The 22,930-nt window shown below is 45.9% G+C and overlaps 1 protein-coding gene across 1 annotated transcript in view; it reads right to left on the bottom strand.

Moving 5' to 3' along the window:
* The window catches only part of CTNNA2 (catenin alpha 2), a 633,745-nt gene that overhangs the window by 156,277 nt on the left and 454,538 nt on the right, over positions 1 to 22,930 (bottom strand). Inside the window, exon 9 of the mRNA XM_056855155.1 lies at positions 4,195 to 4,347. Within this exon, the coding sequence (XP_056711133.1) occupies positions 4,195 to 4,347 (153 nt within the window). The remainder of the gene's footprint in view (positions 1 to 4,194; positions 4,348 to 22,930) is intronic.

Genomic DNA, 22,930 nt, shown 5'->3' with positions numbered 1-22,930 from the left:
TCCCGCCAGAGGAGAGGACGGACCTGGCAACCCTAGCTTAAAACCCCCCAGGGAAGGAGCATTTACCACCTCCCGAGGAAGCCTGTTCCACTGAGGAACCGCTCTGTTAGAAAAGTCTTTCTAATGTCTAGACAGAAACTCTTTTGATTTAATTTCAACCTGTTGGTTCTGGTCTGACCTTCTGGCACAGGGGTTGGCAAAGTGCGGCTCCAGAGTCGCAAGTGGCTCTTTGGGCCCCTGAGTGCGGCTCTTCTCACGTGCGGGCGCGCAGGTTGTGAATGTCGGTCGAGATGGGGGGCGGGGGAGGGGAACGAGACAAATACCAGCATGGCAGTACCAAAAGGGGGTGGGAGAGAGTCTGCGCAGGAGGCTCTCGCGTGACAAAGGAGCGACAACGTGCCGCTGATGCTGGCGGGCCTGCTGTGGGGAGAGAGTCTGCGCAGGAGGCGCTCGCGTGACGAAGCAGCGACCGCGTGCCGCTGACGCTGGCAGGCCTGCTGTGGGGATTGGGATTTTTTAAAGCAGCAGAGGGAGCGGCCGCCGTGTCGATATTTGTTCGGTAAGCCCAAGTTTTCTTTTAGGATTGGGAGGGGTTGTGACGGAGCATCCCAACCTCTAATTTGCATTGCGCCAAAGGACGCGCATCGCCTGGACGAGGAAGCCCCGCGCGGTGCCTTTCTCTCCACTCTTGAGGCCGCCCGCAGCCCAAAGAGGAGGGGGAGGCAGAGAGCAAGCTGCCCCGGCGGCCGCCACCTCCCCCCTCCCTGCCGCGTGGGCCCTCCTTCCTCTCGGGCTGGCAAGGGGAGCGCCAGAGCACGGCACTCCCTGCAGTGTTGAGGGGGGCTTGCCAACGACGGAGGGGCCTAAGCCCCTAGGCGCCCTCCCTGGCCCCGCATTCGGCCCCGCGCGGTGCCTTTCTCTCCACTCTTGAGACCGCCCGCAGCCCGGAGGGGAGGGGGAGGCAGAGAGCGAGCTGCCCTGGTGGCCGCCACCTCCCCCCTCCCTGCTGCGTGGGCCCTCCTTCCTCCCGGGCTGGCAAGGGGAGCGCCAGAGCACGGCACTCCCTGCAGTGTAGAGGGGGGCTTGCCAACGATGGAGGGGCCTAAGCCCCGAGGTGCCCTCCCTGGCCCCTCGGCCAGTTCACAGCACAAGTGGTCTGCTTTGAAAGACTTGGAGAAGGAAGACATGATGATTTTTAACACCTGGAATAGTATTCCTGACTCATATGATCAGTTGAAAAAACTAGCGTTTGCTGTTCTTTCCCTTTTCGGTTCTACATATTCATGCAAGCAAGCTTTTTCAAGCATGAACCTTATCAAGAGTAAATTGAGAAGTCGTCTTATTGATGAGTACCTGGAATCATGCCTAAAATTACAAACAACAACATACAAACCTGACTTACCCAAACTTTCCAAGGAGATGCAAGGCCATTGTTCACATTAAGTGTTCATAAGTCATTGTCATGATTTAATGTTATGGATACGTTACTTACAATTTAATTTTTATCAATAAATAAGATCATTATTAAGTATGATGTCAAGTTTTATTCAGTGTACCTATAGTTTAATTAAGACTTAAAACTTTAATTAAAGTTTATTAAGTTAATAAACAGTGTACCTACCTATATATTTTAAGTTTAAAAAAATTTGGCTCTCAAAAGAAATCTCAGTCGTTGTACTGTTGATATTTGGCTCTCTTGACTAATGAGTTTGCCGACCCCTGTTCTGGGGCAACAGAAAACAACTCGGCACCATCCTCTATATGACAGCCCTTCAAGTACTTCAAGAAGAAGAGTTGGTTTTTATATGCCGACTTTCTCTAGCACTTAAGGAAGAATCATACCAATTTACAATTTCCTTCCTTTCCTCTCCCCACAACAGACACCTTGTGAAATAGGTGGGGCTGACAGAGTTCGGAGAGAACTATGACTCGCCCAAGGTCACCCAGCTGGCATCACATGTAGGAGTGGGGAAACCAACCCAGTTCACCAGACTGGCATCAGCTGCTCATGTGGAGAAGTGGGGAATCAATACAGTTGCCAGTTCCCTCTTTGCAACTACCAGGAGGTTTTTGGGGTGGAGCCTGAGGAGCGTGGTGGTTACGGAGGGGAGGAACATCAATGCCATAGAGTCCAATTGCCAAAGCTGCCATTTTCTCCAGGAGAACTATCAGCTGGAGATCAGTTGTAATATAAGATCTCCAGCTAGTACCTGGAGGTTGGCAACCCTAGGAATCAAACCCAGTTCACCAAATTAGAGTCCACTACTCCAAACCACTGCTCTTAACCACTACACCATGCTGGCTGGAGAAAATTGGCATATAAAAACCAACTCCTCTTCTTCTTCTTCAGAGTGGGACATCATAATTCACTGGTCCAGGACTGTGCCGGCGTAGGCCAAGGGCCAGCCGGTGCCTGCAGTCCTCAGACGTGCGGGAGGTATCTAGCCCCTTTCGGAGCAGGCGACAAAGATTATGCTGTCTACCGAGGTCAGAAGTCGGAGGCGTCGTCAAAGCAGGCAGGGGTCAATGGCCGGAGAGATTAATCATGAGCGGTAGCTGGAACACAGAGAAACTGCACGGTTGCTTCCGCAAAGTGAAAGCACGCCTGCACTGCCTTTATCAGTCAGTGCACTGCCAGGATAGGCTTCATCCTGAAACGACTCAGCACCCGTTCTCTCTGCTTAGCCTCTCCAAGCGAACATTTCTCCTTCTACCTTGCAGAACCACACGCTGCCGAGTCCTGATACGCCTATCAGGTTCAGGTGAGCTTGGAGGGCTGCCATTCTCAGCTTCCACTGCAGGGGTTGGGGGAAGAGTAGCTTCTTTCTGCCCTTGTTCCATCTCCCTGCCTAGCTGTGGTTCCTGCTGAGTTGTTTCAGGCTCCTGTGCTACTGGCTGCAATGGAGGTACTGAGGGCCCAGAGGCAACCTGTTCCTCCACTTCAGCTTCAGAGTCCTCAGCTCCCAAGGCAGGGTCCATGACAAGGACATGCTCTGCCTGTAGAAAATCTCAAAGTTTGATCTCTGGAAACTCCAATTAAAAAAGACCCCAGGAAGTAGAGCTGGGAGATATCTTTGCCTGAGGTCATAGAGAGCCTCTGCCAGATGGGGTGAAGACAATGCCGAGCTAGACGGACTAATGATCTGATTTGGTATAAATCCAGATGTTCAGGGGATGAAGCCAGAGGCAACCGAGGACCTGCTGGAGTCTGGCATTAGCAGAGCTCCCAACTTTCTTTCCAACTTGTGCGGCTTATGCTGGTACACAGGATGGGCTGCCCTTTGAACTGGGTTCTGCTGTGGGGTGAAGCAGCCGTGTAGGGAAATAGCGATGCTAAAACATTTCTGTGCCACACCTATCTCCCCTTCCTCTACCTTACACACATGCACACCTGACAGTCCTTTCACACAGCAACATATGAAAGGGCACGCTGGGCCTCAGCTGAACAACCGAGCTCTTTTGCACATGTATGAACTACAATACTAACATGATGCTGATTCTGCTAAGCCAGGGGTCCCCAACGCGGTGCCTACTGAATCAGACCATCAAGGTCCGTCAAAGTCAGTATTGTCCACTCAGACCGGCAGCGGCTCTCCAAGGTCTCAGGCAGAGGTCTTTCACAAAACCTACTTGCCTAGTCCTTTTAACTGGAGATGCCGGGGATTGAACCTGGGACCTTCTGCATGCCAAGCAGAGGATCTACCACCGAGCCACAGCCCCTCTCCTGCCAAGTGTTTTTAGGAAGTGGGTGGGGCCAAGTAGGGCTTTTGCCCACCGAGGCTTCTGACTGACTACTAGAGATTTGATTGGCTGTGCAGATTTTTTTTTAAAATGCTGCTTTGGCAGCAGCTGTCAACACAGCACAAGGATTGACACTGTGTTGTTCAAGTTAAGCCATGGCAATCGTTTTTTGGCTGGCTCTGCCTCCTGTGGTGGCCATTTTGTTGCTGTGCCCACTGTGGTGTGCCAGAATTTCAAATGTGTCCACGGGCTCAAAAAGGTTGGGGACCCCCCCGGGTAAACAAAACTCAGCTGGTTTGAGTTTGTCGGGTTGCCAGGCGATTCTGGTTGTTTCCAAGGTTCCCAGCTAAGACCTCGAGATTCTTGAATACCTCTGTTTTGTTCAAATACGCTTTCGCCACACGACTGCCAAGACAAGGCGTTAATGCTGCTGTCGACAGAAGCCCGGCTTACCTCCACTAACTTGTTGGCGTGTTCGCGGAAAACTTGCGCGTATTCCTTCACTTCTTTCTCGTTGCCGCTCTTGGCTGCTTCGATGAGAACCAGTAACGGAACGTTGGTTTCAAGGAAGGAATCCGATATGTGATCCATCACTGCTTTCCGGAGCTGTGATAAAAGAAAGCGGAGGGTGGTAAGCAGTGAGACATTTAGCTCTGTGTTGACATTGTAAATATGTTTTTGCCAGTTTAACCAAACTACTAGGGAAGTGTGGTTTCTAGCCCTTCCTTGGTGGCGACTTATGGTGACTTTTCACAGAAAGAGACAATCAAGAGGTGGTTTGCCATTGCCTGTCTCTACATAGCAACCCTGGACTTCCTTGGTGGTCTCCTGTCCCAGTACTAACCAGGGTCGACCCTGCTTAGCTTCTGGGATTTGATGAGATCAGGCAAGTTTGAGCCATCTAGGTCAAGCCAATAATTAAGAGTGGTCAATTCCCAACTGACTTATGGAAACCATGTAGGGTTTTCAAGGCGCACATAGTTAAATTATGGAACTCCTTGCCCCGGGATGTGGTGATGGCTGGCAACATGGAAGGCTTTAAGATGAGAAGGCTATCCATGGCTACTAGTCAAAATGAATACTAGTCATGATGCATACCTATTTTCTACAATATCAGAGGAGCATGCCTATTATATTAGGTGCTGTGGAACACAGGCAGGACAATGCTGCTGCATTCATCTTGCTTGAGGCCTTCCTAGAGGCACCCGGTTGGGCGCTGTGTGAACAGATTGCTGGACTTGATGGACCTTGGTCTGATCCAGCGTGACTTTTCTTATATTATTATGAGGCAAACAGAGGTGGTTTGCCATTGCCTGCCTCTGCATAGCACCCTGGGCTTCCTTGGTGGCCTCCTATCCAAGTACTAACAACCAGAGCCAACTCTGCTTAACTTCAGGGATCTGATGAGATCAGGCTAGCCTGGGCCATCCAAGTCAGGGCAATAATTAAATGTGGTCAATTCACAACTGACATATGGCAACCAGATAGGGTTTTCAAGGCTAGAGACCAACAGAGGTGGTTTGCCATTGGTCTGCCTCTGTGTAGCAACCCTGGATTTCCTTGGTGGTCTCCCATCCAAGTACTAACCAGGGCTGACCCTGTTTAGCTTCACAGATCTGATGGGATCAGGCTAACCTGGGCCATCCTGGTCAGGGCATTTGATTGGACAGCCTGCACAAAATGGTGAGGATCACAGATACTTGGATGAAGCCAGACCTTGTTGGCCGCCATGTGAACAGACGGTTGGACTTGACGGGCCTTGGTCTGATCCAGCATGGCTTTTCTTATGTTCTTAAAATTTCCAACAGTGGAATGGGTTTTTCCTTCTTACCCTGAACAGGCAGTCTCCACTTTTCCTTTTAGAGGAAGAAAACCAAACTCTGCCTATCATGGTGGTGATCGCAGCCAGGATCAGTGAGGGGTGGATTATAACAGTGAGTGATTATCTCGCTTGACCTGCAGTCCGACCCAAAGATACATCACTTAATGAGACTAATTTTTTCTTGTCACACCCTCAGGTTGCCCGGCTCCTAAGCCATGGGCTCTGAGCGGAGCATTCCCACCCTCATTTTTTTTAAAGATTAAACTCCAAAGCTTAAGGAAAGATCTAACAGGACTGTCACACAATCAGGGAACAACTGTTATCACACAGATTAATTATTTAGGTTTTAATCATCTTTGTGGACACCTCAGAAAACTACATTACGTTTAACACTGAGATGCAGTTTCTAGAATGACGGAAGAGAAGATTAGGTTGGCATTTGTAGGTAATATTTTGGCTGCATTTTATTACCGTTTTTAAAATTTCATAGTTCATTTCTCAGATGTGTATGTTTTTGCTAAGAATACTTCTTCCTATGCTTCGGGAAGGAACACCTATAACTGCCTCTGTGTAGTTTGGCCAGGATGGAAGATAAAATAAAGATATTATTTTTTAAAAAGTTAATTTAAAATCAGATTTTTGTATTTGTATACTATCCTTATATTTCCATTTAAAAAAGCAATTTGTAAAACCACCGTTAAAAACAAACAAAAACGGTAAAGGTCCCCTGTGCAAGCACCAACACATTCCTGACCCATGGGGTGACGTCACATCCCGACGTTTACTAGGCAGACTATGTTTATGGGGTGGTCTGCCATTGTCTTCCCCAGTCATCTTCCCTTTACCCCCAGCAAGCTGGGTCCTCATTTTACCGACCTCGGAAGGATGGAAGACTGAGTCAACCTTGAGCCGGCTACCTGAAACCAACTTCCGTCAGGGTTGAACTCAGGTCGTGAGCAGAACTTTTTACTGCAGTACTGCAGCTTACCACTCTGCGCCACGGGGCTTGTAAAAAACCCACCGTACAACACTATTAGATCTAGACATTTTGATGTACTAACATTGGATTGGTCATGGAAGTTGCTGCACCAAGCACTTCACTAGCTCAAGCCCGACATATTCTCTTTAAAAACCAATACCTGCTTTTAAAATGCAATCTAAGTGTACCGCAAATTCACACGCTAAAGTGGGGCAGCCCGGTATCTTATCGTATAATTTATTATGGTCATGGACCATCAATTAAAAGATGTTACATAATATATAGTAAAATCACAAATATTTGAACACATGCCTTATACTGAATCAGAACCTTGGTCCATCAAAGTCAGTATTGTCTACTCAGACCGGCAGCGGCTCTCCAGGGTCTCAGGCAGAGGTCTTTCACATCACCTATTTGCCTAGTCCCTTCAAATGGAGATGCCGGGGATTGAACCTGGGACCTTCTGCATGCCAAGCAGATGCTCTACCACTGAGCCACAGCCCAAATATTTAAAACCATAACTTTTAAAATAATCAATTCAGAAAAAATCATAGGGTTAATACAAAATAACAGTCTATGAGATCCCAACCAATATTCATCCCATACTTCCATAACTATTGTATAGATTTGGTCCAGCTCTGTTTTCTTCTTATTGCTAACCAGGCCAATTTAACAACTCTGGTTAAAACCTCACTTGCATCTGACAGTAATAATTTAAGGCGTTGTTTCCTCCAAGCTCTAGGACATTCTACAAGTAATGGCGTTAGTAGTCTTGTACATACATGGTCATACAGCTCACATTCAAATAGCACGTGTTTGGTAGTTTCGAGTTCACCTTGTTTAAGGCTGCCTGGTATCTTAATGAGAATCCATGACCCTCTATTGAATATAAGTTAGTCTGTTTTTTGCATTAAAAAAGGCAGGGAATCAGAATTTTGGGATTGACCTGCCTTGAGTACCAGTGAGAAAGGGGGACTATAAATAACGTAAATATATCAATAAATAAAATAAAACATTATTGGATGTCCCATCCTATTGACTGCTTTAACTTGCACTGTGTAATCCGCCTTGCATTTCAGTGAAACAGGTGGAATATAAATAACATAAATGAAATAAAATTATATAATTCAGGATCTGAATCACTTTATGAATTGACCGACTGAATGTTTGGAGTGCCCTTGAATGAATGTTGAAAGGTACAGTTAACAGCTTTTATATATGCAACGGGATACCCAAAATTTTAGCAATCCATCAACAATAGCCTATAAGGAATGTCTTGACAAAATCATTTGTTAAACATGACAGGAGTGTGAACATAAGGCGTTCTTTTAATAGCTTGAACGGATGCACGGCAAGGGAATATTAATTGTCCCAGACAAGATATTCCAAAGTATTAGATCAGCAGAACTAGTCTGTTTGATCCAATTAGAGCAATTCATCAATGTAAATAACTGTTGAAAAGCTCATTTCACATGGTTCCTCTGCACACACTATGTATTTATGCCTTTCAACGAAGCTGAGAAACAAACCAATGGCTGATGTTTCTGGTTCTTTCATAAGATTAACAATATTCATCTTTGGCATGGATACAACAGCCAGTTAATTCACTCAAGCAATGAGTTTTCATAGCCTGGAACACGCTGCTAGTTACCAAGCATAAATGGCCTATCTGTATAACTTCAGAAGTTTCCTAGAGAGGCCTAGACTGGAACAATGACTTAATCCTGATCTTTCCTATCTTTATCTCTATGTCCTGCCAGCGAGGTGTAGAGGTTAAGAGTGATGGAGTCTAATTTGAATCGAGTTTGATTCCCCACTCCTCCACATGAAGCCAGCTGGGTGACCTTGGGCTAGTCACAGTTCTCTTTAAGCTCTCTCAGCCTCTCCTACCTCACAAGGTGTCTGTTGTGGGGAGAGGAAGGGAAGGTGATTGTAAGCCACTTTGAGACTCTTTAAAAATAGAGAAAATTGCGGTACAAAAACCGACTGTTCTCCTCTTCTTCTTTGGAAGCTCCCTAGGCATTGGTGGTTCCAGTGACTGTTTTATTGTTATTTTATTGTTTTATTGCTCCGTCCTAGTTCAAATTGCATTCAGAGGGAGGTTAAACAGTCCTCCAGACTAACACTTTCCATTGTAATTTTTTTGGTTTGTTTCTGTCCCACACATATGCCTTAGTACTGCTTATGGCCATGCATGGAATTAAATGACCTAATACGGAAATGAGAAGGTAATACCCCAGCAGGAGACTGATGACTCTCACTGATTATTCAAGTTTTATCTACTGTCCCCCGCTCGCTGGTAAGAAAAGTTTACTGAACCTTTGTTCGCAAATAACATTTGCTTCCAGTGGCTCCCTATTTAGCGCTAGAGATCTCCAGGAGCCATTGACAACCTTATTACTTGTCGCTAGAGGACGGTTGCAATCATATATTGATTGGTGTGAACAGAAGCGAGCATTTCCCACTGAAATGTAATCACACCTCAAGGAAGACACTGAGCCTTCCTGTCAACTGTGGGTGGGGGAGGGAAACCTACCAAACTGGGAACTGCAGTCTAAAATACAGCCGGTATGTTCTGTTTAACAAGTTGCAAAGCCCCCGCCCCCCCAAAAAAAAGAGCAATGGAATGTATGTGGGTGCATAATTTGTGCAGCACAACATGAGTAGAGGGGAAATGTTTGTGGGAATTTCACGACAAACTAACAGATGAAGATACACATAAAGCTGCCTTATACTGAATCACACATGAACACACAAAGCTGCCTTATATTGAATCAGACCCTTGGTCCATCAAAGTCAGTATTGTCTACTCAGACCGGCAGCAGCTCTCCAGGGTCTCAGGCAGAGGTCTTTCACATCACCTACTTGCCTAGTCCCTTTAACTGGAGATGCCAGGAATTGAACCTGGGCCTGTCTGCATGCCAAGCAGATGCTCTACCACTGAGCCACGGCCCTTCCCCCGCCCAAAAAAAATGATCTGGAGAACAGCTGTACACATGAACACATGAAGCTGCCATGTACTGAATCAGACCCTTGGTCCATCAAAGTCAATATTGTCTACTCAGACTGACAGCAGCTCTCCAGGGTCTCAGGCAGAGGTCTTTCACGTCACCTTCTTGCTTGGTCTCTTTAATTGGGGATGCTGGTGGGGATTGAACCTGGAACCTTCTGCATGCCAAGCAGATGCTCTACCACTAAGCCACGACCCCTCCCCAAGATAGTTTCAGAGGGTAACCGTGTTGGTCTGCAGTAGAACAGTTAGATTTGGAGCAGAGTAGTAAGCTGCAGTACCATAGACCAAAACCCTGCTCACGACTTGAGTTTGATCCCGAAAGAAGTCGGTTTCAGGTGGCCAGCTGAAGGTTGACTCATCCTTCCATCCTTCCGAGGTCGATAAAATGTGTACCCAGCTTGCTGGAGGTAAAGTGTAGATGACTAGGGAAGGCAATGGCAGACCACCCCGTAAACATAGTCTGCCTAGTAAACATTGGGATGTGACATCACCCCATGGGTCAGGAATGACCCAGCGCTTGCACAGGGGACTAACTTTACCTTTAGTACCTTAGAGACCAACAAGAGTTTCAGGGTGTAAGCTTTTCAGTCCAAGCCCCCTTCGTCAGAAACAGTAGATCTGATGAAGGGAGCTTGGACTCTCGAAAGCATGCACCCTGCTCTTGCTGATCTCTAAGGTACTACGGGACTCAAATCTAACAGATCAGCTATATAGCAGATGCCATTGAACTCCACCAATGACACACTATCTCTCTTCCTCCTCCGTGCTGCTTGGTTCAGGTTGAATGTTTTTCTCTCTGTGATGCAAACTGAATGTAATTAAAAAAAAAAAAACTATTAAATGCAACAAGGCTATCATCAGGGAAGTGGCAGACTCCCAGAGCTATCAATTGGATAAGCTCAGCGTCTGCAGCTTGCATCGTGGGAATTGCCTCTGAAACGCAAGACTGTTGCACTCCTTCAAACAATCCAATTCCGTATTTGAACTGCTGCTTCTTGCCCTTTTCAGACATACAAAGAGGACAGAATGCATGACCTTAGAATCATAGGGTTGGAAGGGGCCATAGAGGACATCTAGTCCAACCCCCTGCTCAATGCAGGATCAGCCTAGAGAATCCCTGACAAGTGCCTGTCCAGACTCTGCTTAAAGACTGCCAGTGAAGGGGAGCTCACCACCTCCCTAGGTAGCTGATTCCATTGTTGAACAACTCATACTGTTAAAAAAAAAAATCCTAGTTGCCAGCCGGTACCTTTCCACTCTCAATTTAAACCCATTATTGCGAGGCCTATCCTCTGCTGCCCACAGGAACAGCTCCCTGTCCTCTTCTAAGTGACAGCCCTTCAAATACTTAAAAAGAGCAATTATGTCCCCCCTCAACCTCCTCTTCTCCAGACTAAACATTCCCAGCTCCCTCAGCCTTTCCTCGTAGGGCTTGGTCTCCAGGCCCCTGATCATCCTCGTCACTTTCATCTGCTCAATTCTGTCCACATCCTTTTTGAAGTGAGGCCTCCAGAACTGCACACAAGCCCCCAGGTGCGGCCTGACCAATGCAGTGTACAGGGGAACTATGACATCTTGCGATTTGGATGTTATGCCTCTGTTGATGCACCCCAAGATCACATTAGCTTTTTTTGTCGCTGCCTCAAAAAAAGGGATGTGTGCAAGGGACAGCGGGATCAGGGCTGCAAGCTTCAGTGGACCGCACAGAGAGAGCTGAAGCGTGCACGCATAATGCTCTGTAAGCAGAAGGGGAATCCTGAACAAAAATGTTGGCGATAGCTATGCATATGCATACATTGCGATCGTGCATGGGTTGGGGTGGAACTTGCATCCACAATACCAGCTTTCTCCCACACATCTGTCACATTCACCACACACACAAAAAAAGCCCAGCTGTCTAAGGGCCAAACCACACATTACTGTTTTTAAACAGCTGAGTGGAGTATCTGTGGACATGGAGGAGCAAGAACAGGGAAATAACTCCTCAGCACTGTTTTTGCATGGAAAACCGGCTGAGAGGGGGCAGGAGCTCTTCTTCCCCTACGGCATCGGTCCTAGGTCCCCCAGACGGTACACTTTACAAACAGGAATGTGTAGTCCGGTCCTATGTCCTCCCGCTTTTAAAATTTGTTACAATTTTAAGGATGACTGATTGGCCACTGTGTGAACTGCGCTGGAGTTGATGGGCCTTGGTCTGATCCACCATGGCTTTTCTTATGTTCTTATATTCAGTAAATATGTGTCTCTTGTGCTCTTTCTTCCAAGATCCTCTCTCCATAGGTAGAGAGCACTGCAGGATATGATGACCCCCATCCTCTATTTTATCATCACAACAAGCATGGTGGAACTCCCTGCCCCAGGATGTGGTGATGGCTGCCAACTTGGAAGGTTTTATGAGGGGTGTGGACATGTTCATGGAGGACAGGGCTATCCATGGCCTACTAGTAAAAATGAATACTAGTCATGATGCATACCTATTCTCTCCAGGGTCAGAGGAGCATGCCTATTATATGAGGTGTTGTGGAACACAGGAAGAATGCTGCTGCAGTCATCTTCTTTGTGAGCTTCCTAGAGGCACCTGGTTGGCCATTGTGTGAACAATCTGCTGGACTTGATGGGCCTCAGTCTGATTCAGCATGGATTTTCTTATGTTCTTATGACATGGAGAGAGAAAGAGGCCTTGGGTCCTGTTTCATAGGAAGCTGATTTCTTCCTACTGCCTGAGTTCCCAAAGCAAAATAAGTTATGGCAAAGAGGAAAAAAAGAAATGTTTCTGCAGAAGTGTTTAATATGCATTTTTGAATATGAACACTCGGGTGTATCTGCACAGAATTTGGACTTGTCGAAAATAACGTTTGTTCTTGAGTACACAATCTGCTTGGCAAACAGCCGTAACTCGGGGAGGGTGGGGGGAACGCTCTAATTGTCTTCGCAAAAATGATGCAATGTGACCAGGTACTCGGTTCAGAACAGCTTGCTTTGTGCTTTATAGCTCAAACAGCTACATAAAGAGATATTGAAACAAAGGGAATGTATTAAATATTTACTAATTGCTCTAAATGGTGCTAGGAGCCCGCAGTTAGCCAACCTAAGCATTAGCGTTAATCAAGGTATTGACTGCAGTATGCATTGGGAAGGTTAAGAGAGCACCGCAGATCACTAGGTTCCACTTGCCAGAGGAAAAGAGGCATAGACAGACCATTTCTGCTTTCCTAAATACCACTTGCTCGAGGGAAGTTTCAGGTGGGTGACCAGCTGTGCTGGTATACAGCAGAACTAGATTCTAGTCCAGTCGAGTCTTGGAAACCCACAAGGTGCACACTTCCGAGCATCAGAGGGAGATCTGAAGGGATCTTTGACTCTCAAAAGCTGATACCCTGAATCATAATATGTAATTTTTTCACCACTTAACGTGTCATGTTTCTTCTTTTTCTTCTTCTTCTCCGCCACCTCCTCCTCCGCCTCCTTCTCCTCCGTTTCTGCTGTTTAGATTTCTGGTCAGTTTTGGACTTCTACAATCCTAACACATTCTTTATTGAATGTTTTGTCGATTGTATGGACTTATTAGGTGTAATCTACCTTGAGTCCTGTGAGAAAGGCGGACTATAAATAATGTAAAAAATTTTTTTAAAGTTGACACAGCAGCAACAGCATGTGATCTTGCCCCCACCACCCTATTCTTTTGAAGTGCGATAACAGCCATGAGGGGCGTTTGGGCACTTGCAAGGCATGGAGGGAAACAAGATCTCATGGTGCCACCGTGCCATGACATTGATCAGGATCACGCCCTTGTGGCAATTTTTAAACTGCTAAGTTCTCGTCTAAAATTGATTGCCCTGTGCCTGCCTGTAACTCATGCAGCTGCCGTCTACTGAATCAGACCCTTGGTCCATCAAAGTCAGTATTGTCTACTCAGACCGGCAGCGGCTCTCCAGGGTCTCGGGCAGAAGTCTTTCACATCACCTACTTGCCTAGTTCCTTTAACTGGAGATGCCGGAGATTGAACCTGGGACCTTTTGCATGCCAAGCAGAACCTCTACCACTGAGCTACGGCAGTCCCCCAATGTACAGTGTGGGTCTAAGTGCCGTTGCCCCCAGGCAAACAGGTGTTGTTATCTATTTTGTGTGATCTGTGGATCCGAATGCAGTCGCCATACATTTGATGGCCCATGAAGGAAACCGATGTGCAACCTGCAAAGCAGACTTTTACAAATGTGATTTTTTGACGCCATGCAATGCTCAGGTCTGCTAGACACGGCAGATCTTTGCTTATTCCTTTGAATAAAGATGACAAAGGTTTCTTTCTTCATACTCGAGTCTCTGTCCTGATATTTGTCTGTCTGTTTGATCATTGGCAAGGGCAGAATCTGCTGCTGTAGCAGAACAGCTACACACTGCAGACTGCAAGCAAATTACTCCCCCTCCAACAGCCTGTGAGCTGAGAGCTTGCAAAGTCTGAATCAATCAATAAATACCTATGCCAAATTAGAGTCCAATTTTTTTTAAAGGACAAATTGTAAAGAGCCACATGCATAGGAGGTGGGTGAGAAATGCCCACAAAACCTAGAAGTCCATGAGAGTGTTTTTAAAAATGTTAATTCTCCAAGGAGGCGAACGGATATTTACACCTACCTAAAGCTGACTGTTACCAGACCTCATGGAGTAAACTGGTCAAACGTCGTATCCAGTCTTTAGGAATCTCTCTTCCTGACCTAAAGGATCATGGGTCATCGACAGCTCTTCCTTCAGTCCTGAGCTGCTGGCAAAAACTGGATTTCAGTACTACTACAATAAGAGCACGTAGAGTATGCTCACCTCTATACCTAGGTCTACACTTGCCGCAATCCCCCCACCCCCCGGATGTATTTTAATTGTCTAACAATCCCACGATACAGGCGGTTATTTATGTTGGGTAGACTAAATGCCATTCCATCAGGGGAGTTAATGGGTCATTTAAATAGGGTACTGTATCGCGAGAGAGTATGTCAATGTGGTTCTGGCCAAATAGACACACTTCAGTATTCCTTGTGTAGATGTGACCTGCTCAACGAAGCTAGAGACAGATAGATAAAGCCTTTTATCTGGGAATCTGTTTGTGAATTGGATAACCTGAGCGCTCTTTTAGCAGGAGTGGATTTTAATACTACATTGGCAGTTGCCAAGTTTTTATCTCAGTCGATCAAGATTTTTTTTAAAATTATGAATATCCTTATTTTTTATCTATCTATTTGTCTGTCTGCCTGCCTATCTAGTTCCTTTTTAATTCTGATCTTAGTGTTACATTGTTCAGGGCCAAATTGGCCATATGAACAGTATCATTAAAGTAAAGTAAAATGTTCCTACGGTAGTCGATCCCCTGCCAGAACAGTCAGGCTTGCCAGTGCAAACTTCCAGAGCGCCTCTGGCTGTGCCGTCCCTTCCACCTGGGTCTGGTACTTCAGCACCAGCCCACGGTGAGCTCGGACAACAGATGAAGCGGCCATGGCCTAAGGCGAGGAAGGCAATTTGCAATCGGAGCTACAAGCAAGACTTCCTGCGAATCGTCTCCGACTGCGTTTTCACATCCTTCAAAAGAGGCAGAGTTTCCTAACAATCGGGAACTTGTCTGGGCCATGTGGAGAGGCTTCAGAAGCACAGCCTTAGTGTGGCATGGTGAGAATGCGGCTGTTTCAAATTGAGGCGCCACACTTAGCTAGAGCGCTAGCCTCAACCCAACAGTCGAGCAAGGGTACTTTAATTTAATTACATGCATTGAAGCATTTGTATCTCACCTTGCCCCGTGGTTCAAGGGAGCTCACACTAATATATATATATATTTTTAAAAAACCCAGTTTAAAGCTAAAAATAAAATAAACCCCCAAACTTCCCTCCCCACTTAAAAGATGCCTGTCAGTTCATACTCCCTCAAAAGCCTGGGCAATAGGCAGGTCTTCCAGTGCCTACTGAAGATCACCAAGGCGGCGGGGGTGTGTGTGTGTCACCTCTTCAGGGAGCCCTTCCACAGAGCCGGAGTGATGATGAAAAAGGTCCAGGCTCTGGTAGATGCCAGACGGGCCACCCTAAGAGGTGGATCAGCCAACAGATGGCTGCCTGATTTATTATTTAATTCACTTACACCTGGGGTTGCCAGCTCCGGGTTGGGAAACACCTGGATATTTTTGGGTGGAGTCTAAGGAAGGCAAGGTTTGAGGAGGGGAGGGACTACAGTGCCATTGGGGAGGGGGCATGGCCCAATGGTAGAGCATCTGCTTGGCATGCAGAAGGTCCTAGGTTCAATCCCTGGTGTCTTCAGTTAAAGGGACAAGGCAAGTAGGTGATGTGAAAGACCTCAGCCTGAGACACTGGAGAGCAGCTGCTGGTCTAAGTAGACAATACTGACTTTGATGGACCAAGGGTCTGATTCAGTATAAGGCAGCTTCATGTGTTCATGTGCCATTGAATACAATTGCCAAAGCGGCCATTTTCTCAAGGTGAACTGATCTCTATCGGCTGGAGATCAGTTGTAATAGCAGAAGATCTCCAGCTAATACCTGGAGGTTGGCAACCCTATTTATACCACACATATCTACCCAATAGGGACCCAAAGTGGCTTACCTCATTCTCCTATCCTCCATTTAATCCTCACAACAACCCTGTGAGGTGGATTAGTCTGAAAGAATATGACTGGCTCAACGTCACCCAGTGAGCTTCCATCATGGCAGAAGCAGGGATTCAAATCTGGGCCTCCCAGATACTAGTCCAGCACTCATAGAATCATAGAGTTGGAAGGGATCATGCAGGCCTTCTAGTACAACTCCCTGCTTAATGCAGGATCAGCCTAGAGCATCCCTGACAAGTGTTTGTCCAACCTTTGCTTAAAGACTGCCAGTGAGGGGGAGCTCACCACCTTCCTAGATAGCTGATTCCACTTTCGAACAACTCTTACTGTTAAAAATAAAATAAAATAAAAATTCCTAATATGCAGCCGGTACCTCTGCCTGTAATTTAAACCCATTATTGTGACTCCTATCCTCTGCCACCAACAGGAACAGCTCCCTGCCCTTCAAATATTTAAGGAGAGAAATCATGTCCCCCCTAAACCTCCTCTTCTCCAGATTAAACATTTCCAACTCCCCCAGCCTTTTCTCTTGGGCTTGGTCTCCAGGCCCCTGATCATCCTCGTTGCTCTCCTCTGCACCCGCTCCATTCTGTCCACATCCTTTTTGAAGTGAGGCCTCCAGAACTGCACACAGTACTCCAGGTGTGGCCTGAGCAATGCAGTGTACAGTGGAACTATGACATCTTGCGATTTGGGTGTTATGCCTCTGTTGATGCATCCCAAGATCGCATTAGCTTTTTTTGTCACTGCATCACACTGGGTGCTCATATTTAACTTATGGTCCACCCGGACACCAAGATCCTGTTCTTAACCACACCGAGGTTTGTAGTTGGTGCACAAGGACATATGGAAGGAGATGGTGCTTCAATATGTGGCTCCTTCCTGGGATGTATTCTACAAGGCATTGGATGATCTGAACTGTCGAAATTAAGTCTGGACCTACACTGTCTCGAGCTGGTCCATGTTTTAACAAATGGCATGTAGCCTTCTGAAATATGGGAACAAACGGCCCCAGCAAACATTATGAGTAGAGCAAACCAATCAGAGCCCCATAATTAGGCTGAAAGGAAATTACAGCTGGCCCAAAGCAGTAAATCAGCATTAAAAGACTCTCTCCGTATTCTCCGAAGCGCTTCAGAGTGTGATAAAAACAGACCATGTCACACAGTGATAAACCATCTCCAAAAACAAGACAGGGAAAGAGGCAACCGAACACGTGATTGGAAGTGAAGGTAAGGAACCAGCCCACTGTGCCCTCACATGCTGAGAACTCAGATCTTATCAAAACAATTTACAGTCCACAGTTAAGAACATAAGAACACAAGAAAGGGCATGCTGAATCTGACCAAGGCCCATCAAGTCCAGCAGTCTGTTCACACAGTGGCCAGCCAGGTGCCTCTAGGAAGCCACAAACAAGATGACTGCAGCAGCATTCTTCCTGTGTTCCACAACACCTTATATAATAGGCATGCTCCTCTGATACTAGAGAGAATAGGTATGCAGCATGACTAGTATCCATTCTAACTAATAGCCATGAATACCCCTCTCCATCATTAACATGTCAACTCCCCTCCCAAAGCCCCTCAAGCCGTCAGCCATCACCACATCCAGGGGCAGAGAGTTCCACAATTTAACTATGCGTTGTGTGAAAAAATACCTCCTCCCATCCGTTTTGATGTGATAGCATGTGATAGCCACAAGCTATCACAGTTAGCATGTGATAGCCACAAGCTGTGATCTGCCACACACATGCACACAATACAATGGGTGTAGGTAGCTTTTGCTTTTTGGGCATACCCATATCTGTTTGCAGCTGTGTGTTTTTTTTTTTTTTAAAGCTGGTCTTTAAAAAAAAAAGCACTTTGTTGCTGGCTTTGCCTCGAAGGGGATTATGGAGCCAGCAAGGAAGTAACATACTCACACAAACACATACGCAGAGGCAAACAAGTCTGTGAAATTACATGTCTATGCAAAGTAAGCCATTTCAGGCTTTAAGCAGTAATCAAAACAAGAAAATGCTGGATGAACATACCCTAGGAAGAAGGGTTGTTTTTTATACCCCAGTTTTCTCTACCGAAAGGAGTCTCAAAGCGGCTCACAATTGCCTTCCCCCCCCCCCACAACAGGCACCTTTTAAGTAAGGTGGGGCTGAGAGAATTTGGAGAGAAATGTGACTGGCCCAAAGTCACCCAGCAGGCTGCATGTGGAGGAGTGGGGAATTGAACCCAGTTCTCCAGATTAGAGTCTGCCGCTCTTAACCACTACACCACACAGGCAATACCACAGACTGAGGCGTGTGTCACAGATCCTAATTCTGAAACGGATAATGACCAATAGACAGTTGTGACGATTGCACAACCATATTCACATGGTCCCTACAGTAGCAATAGACTCATTGACCTGGATGTAAATTCCTGAATAGCCCAGCCTAGCCCCAAGCTGGTCAGAGCTGAGACATTAAGCAGGGTTGGCCCTGGTTAGTACTTGTATAGGAGACCACCAAGGAAGTCCTGAGTGTTTGTGCAGAGGAAGGCAATGGCAAATCACCTCTGCTCACTTTTTGCACTGAAAACCCCATGAGGGGTCAACATAAGTCAGTTGCGACTTAAAGGCATATTATTATTATTATTATTATTATTATTATTATTATTCTCCACTAAACATCATAGGATTACTTTTGAGTGAGCATGCATGGGATTGCCCTGCAACAGGAGGGGAATAGACATGACTGCATTTTTTCCGGGTACAAAATATGGCACGTCTAATATTGCCTCCACATGGCCAATGGGTACTAGCTATGAATTTATTGCACAGTAGACAGAGAGCCATTGTGGTGTAGTGGTTAAGAGCAGTGGTTTGGAGCAGTGGACTCTGATCTGGAGAACTGGGTTTGATTCCCCACTCCTCCACATGAGCGGCTGACTATAATCTGGTGAACCGGGTTGGTTTCCCTACTCCTACACATGAAGCCAGCTGGGTAACCTTGGGCTAGTCACAGCTCTCTTAGAGCTCTCTCAGCCCCACCTACCTCACAGGGTGTCTGTTGTGGGGAGGGGAAGGTGATTGTAAGCCGGTTTGATTCTTCCTTAAGTGGTAAAGGAAGCTGGCATATAAAAACCAACTCTTCTTCTATACCATACCAAAGGCCTTAACACGTGTTCATTTTTCTCCATAGGTCCTGTTTTTGCCATTCCAATGTGGCAGGGATCAAGAAGAGGGAACTATGTTCCTCTAAGAGTAAGTGAGCATGAGTATGCACACATGCAGATCCCTCAACAGATTTCTAATCCAATGGGTCAGTTGTGCATCAGTGAATAATCAATGCTCTTCCAAGACCTGATGGATTCACTGACTCCTGCCTATGCTTCTAATAATATTTTTCAACAGAATAACCCAACCAAGGTTAGCAGGATTTTGGGATAAACATTTGACTGGAATACAATTTGACCTCTTCTCCTCAAAGGGAGGGGGAGTGATCAACACAGATGCTCCGAAGCTCATGTACACACAGAAGGAACAGCTTTTCCCAGCCTTGTTAGTTCTGAGACAGTTTGTGATCTTCATAATGGAGGCTCTCAACGAGATCAGTTGTTTGTACTGGTGGCGTTTGCATAAGAACAGTGATTAAAGGAAATAGCTAGTGTGCCCAGAACAGTGAGTTCTTGAACACATGAACACATGAAGCTGACTTATACTGAATCAGACCCTTGGTCCATCAGAGTCAGTACTGTCTACTCAGACTGGCAGCGGCTCTCCAGGGTCTCGGGCTGAGCTCAGGGGAGAGGGAAGCATCGGGTTAACAGAGAAACGGGAAGTCCTGGGATTTGTGAGGGCTGGCAGCGAGGTCATCTCTAATGGAGGGAAAACTCATGCATAACTCCAAAGAACAACCAAGACAGATGGGGGTGATCAGTTGTAATTCCAGGCAGTTTCCAGGTGCCACCTGGAGGTTGGCAACCCTACTTATACCCTGGGAAATGTTGATCTCTTAAGGTGCTACCTGACTCAAATTTTGTTCTGCTCTTAAGATATGATGTCCTTGGGTTCAGGGTTGAGCTTACACGATTAAGAGCTTCACGTTTACTTCGGCTTTTCCAGAAAGGGGTCTAGTAGAGCAAGACAAGGCCAAATCCCCTAATCACACAGCATATTGTCTCGGGGGGCAACAGATTTGTCATTTCTTGTGACACAATGAAGCTTTAGCAAGGGAAGGTCGAACTGTGAAACAATCTGGACTGCAAGGAAGCTCCAGTATGACATCTGGGCATCTTTTTTTCCCCCCCTGCTTGGTAAGCGGCAGATACTGGTCTCAAATGCATTTTAACTTCCACGCATGCCCTCTTTGAGTACACACTCTGCTAAAGCATCTTTATGTATCACCTTATGTATCAGGCTTAGGGCTGTTTAGCTTGGAACAAAGGCGGTTAAGGGGAGACATGATAGAGATCTATAAAATTATACATGGTATGGAGGGAGTGGACAGGGAGAAGCTTTTCTGCCTCTCATAACAACAGAACGCAGGGTCATCAGCTGAAGCTGGAGGGTGAGAGATTCAAAACAGATAAAATGAGGTATTTCTTCACACAACACATAGTTAAATTGTGAACCTTCCTTCCCCAGGATGTGGTGATGGCTGCCAACTTGGAAGGCTTGAAGAGGGGAGTGGACATGTTCATGGAGGAGAGGGCTATCCATGGCTACTAGTAAAAATGGATACTGGTCATGATGCATGCCTATTCTCTCCAGGATCAGAGGACCATGCCCATCATATCAGGTGCTGTGGAACACAAGCACGATAATGATGCAGTCATCTTGTTTGTGGGCTTCCTAGAAGCACCTGGTTGGCCACTGTGTAAACAGACTGCTGAACTTGATGGGCCTTGGTCTGATACAGCATGGCTTTTCTTATGTTCTTATATATATTTTTTCCTGATCAGTAAGTGGCTGATGCTTGTCTCAACTGGATTTTAAATTCCACGCGTGCCCTCTTAGAAAAGAAATCCCGCCACAGCATATTTATGTATTATCTTGCATCTCTGAAGTACTTCTACAAATCTGTGAGCAGAGCCAAAGGTCTTAATAAACAGAAGCATGTGCCTGCTCCTAATGAGGAGGAGATGGTGTCAGGATCCTGCTGGAAGCACACGGGGAGAGCTGAATGACCTCGAGAATGCAGCCAGGATGTCTGAGGGGCAGGAACGGGAACAACAACGCGGCTTGGCCAGAGCCAGAGAACGAGAAGAGCCAAAAAAGTGTCCTCTCCTATGGAAAGGATAAGGGGAGATGTTTTGGAACTGCAGCTCCGTGCCTTCATAGCTTCTCTCACAAATGTATTTTCTAATTGGAAGAACTCTGTATTCCCCACATTTAAGAAAGAGAAATGGAGACACTGGGAAATTTCAATGATTTTGCCAAAATCACAGTGGAGAGTTGGTTGCTAACTTCTTCTCCTCCTCCTCCTCCTCCTCAGCAGCAGCAGCAGCAGCAGCTCTGGCTGACACACTAGCAGAATATGCAGTGATGGCTAAGCTGACAAATATCGTGAATAAAAGACCACTGGAATAATTTCAAAAGAACTGGAAATTGTATTATGAATATGTGGCAGAATAAAATGTGTGTAAGAGTTCTTAAAGGGATATGCAATTGTAGGTATTAAATAATAAACAATCAAACATATTGATTAAGGAGAACAGACATAATGTATTCTAGATCAAAACTTCTTAAAATGTGGGTCACTGAATGTGGGGGTCGTGAAAAATTTGGCAACAGTAAAAGCACTGTTTTACAATACATTTCTTCATGATTTATTATAAGTAAACCTTTGATTTGTATACCAATTTTATTTACCTATATACCTGGGTCGTGTAAAAAATTCTTGGGCGAAAAGGGGTCGCGAGTGGAGAAAGTTTAAGAAGCCCTGGTCTAGATTAATATACTAGATATAAATGCTTAGAAGTTTAAATTGTATGCCTTCCGTGGAAATCATATTCTGATAGGTTAAAAGTTTATACTACCAGATTTAAAAATAAATATGAAGTGTAATTGAGAGGTTTCATATAAAGTACTAGTACTACATAATAATAATGAACCAATGTAACTCAAGTAGTCTGGATGAAGGTGTCAGTATATACTTAGTGTTCATTTTGTTAACAGATTTATTTTTTCATATGATTTAAGTATGAGTTTTTAGACTGATGTAAGAAGAAAAAGAGTTGGTTTTTATATGCCAACTTTCTCTACCACTTAACGAATAATCAAATCAGCTTACAATCACCTTCCCTTCCCCTCCCCACAACAGGCACCCTGTGAAGTAGGTGGGGCTGAGAGAGCTCTATGAGCTGAGACTAGCCCAAGGTCACCCAGCTGGCTTCATGTGGAGGAGTGGGGAAACAAATCCAGTTCACCAGATTAGCCTCTGCCGCTCATGTGGAGGAGTGGGGAAACCAACCCGGTTCTCCAGATCAGAATCCACTGCTCCAAACCACTACACCACACTGGCTCTCAGACGGTATAAAATGACTTAGACCCGCTCCAAATTGTAAGTGAAGGAGGTCTTGTTACAAATATTGTGTGTTGTATGTGTTGTTTTATGTTTGGAAAATTTTTTTAAAAAGAGAGAGAGGTCTGTCTTACACAGGTGACCTCTAGTCCCTCTCTGTGCCCTGCCCGCCACCCCTTTGCCTTCTGGCACAACAGATTCTTTCTGCAGCCCCAGAGAAGAGGAAGTCGGACAGAAGCAGTTACAGCAGCTTCCTTTCCCACTCTCTCTCTCTCTCT

Source organism: Euleptes europaea, chromosome 9 (assembly GCF_029931775.1).
Source record: "Euleptes europaea isolate rEulEur1 chromosome 9, rEulEur1.hap1, whole genome shotgun sequence".
NCBI lineage: Eukaryota > Metazoa > Chordata > Lepidosauria > Squamata > Sphaerodactylidae > Euleptes > Euleptes europaea.
The sequence above is the reverse complement of the archived record's forward strand: the minus strand, read 5'-3'. Positions and strand labels throughout refer to the sequence as shown.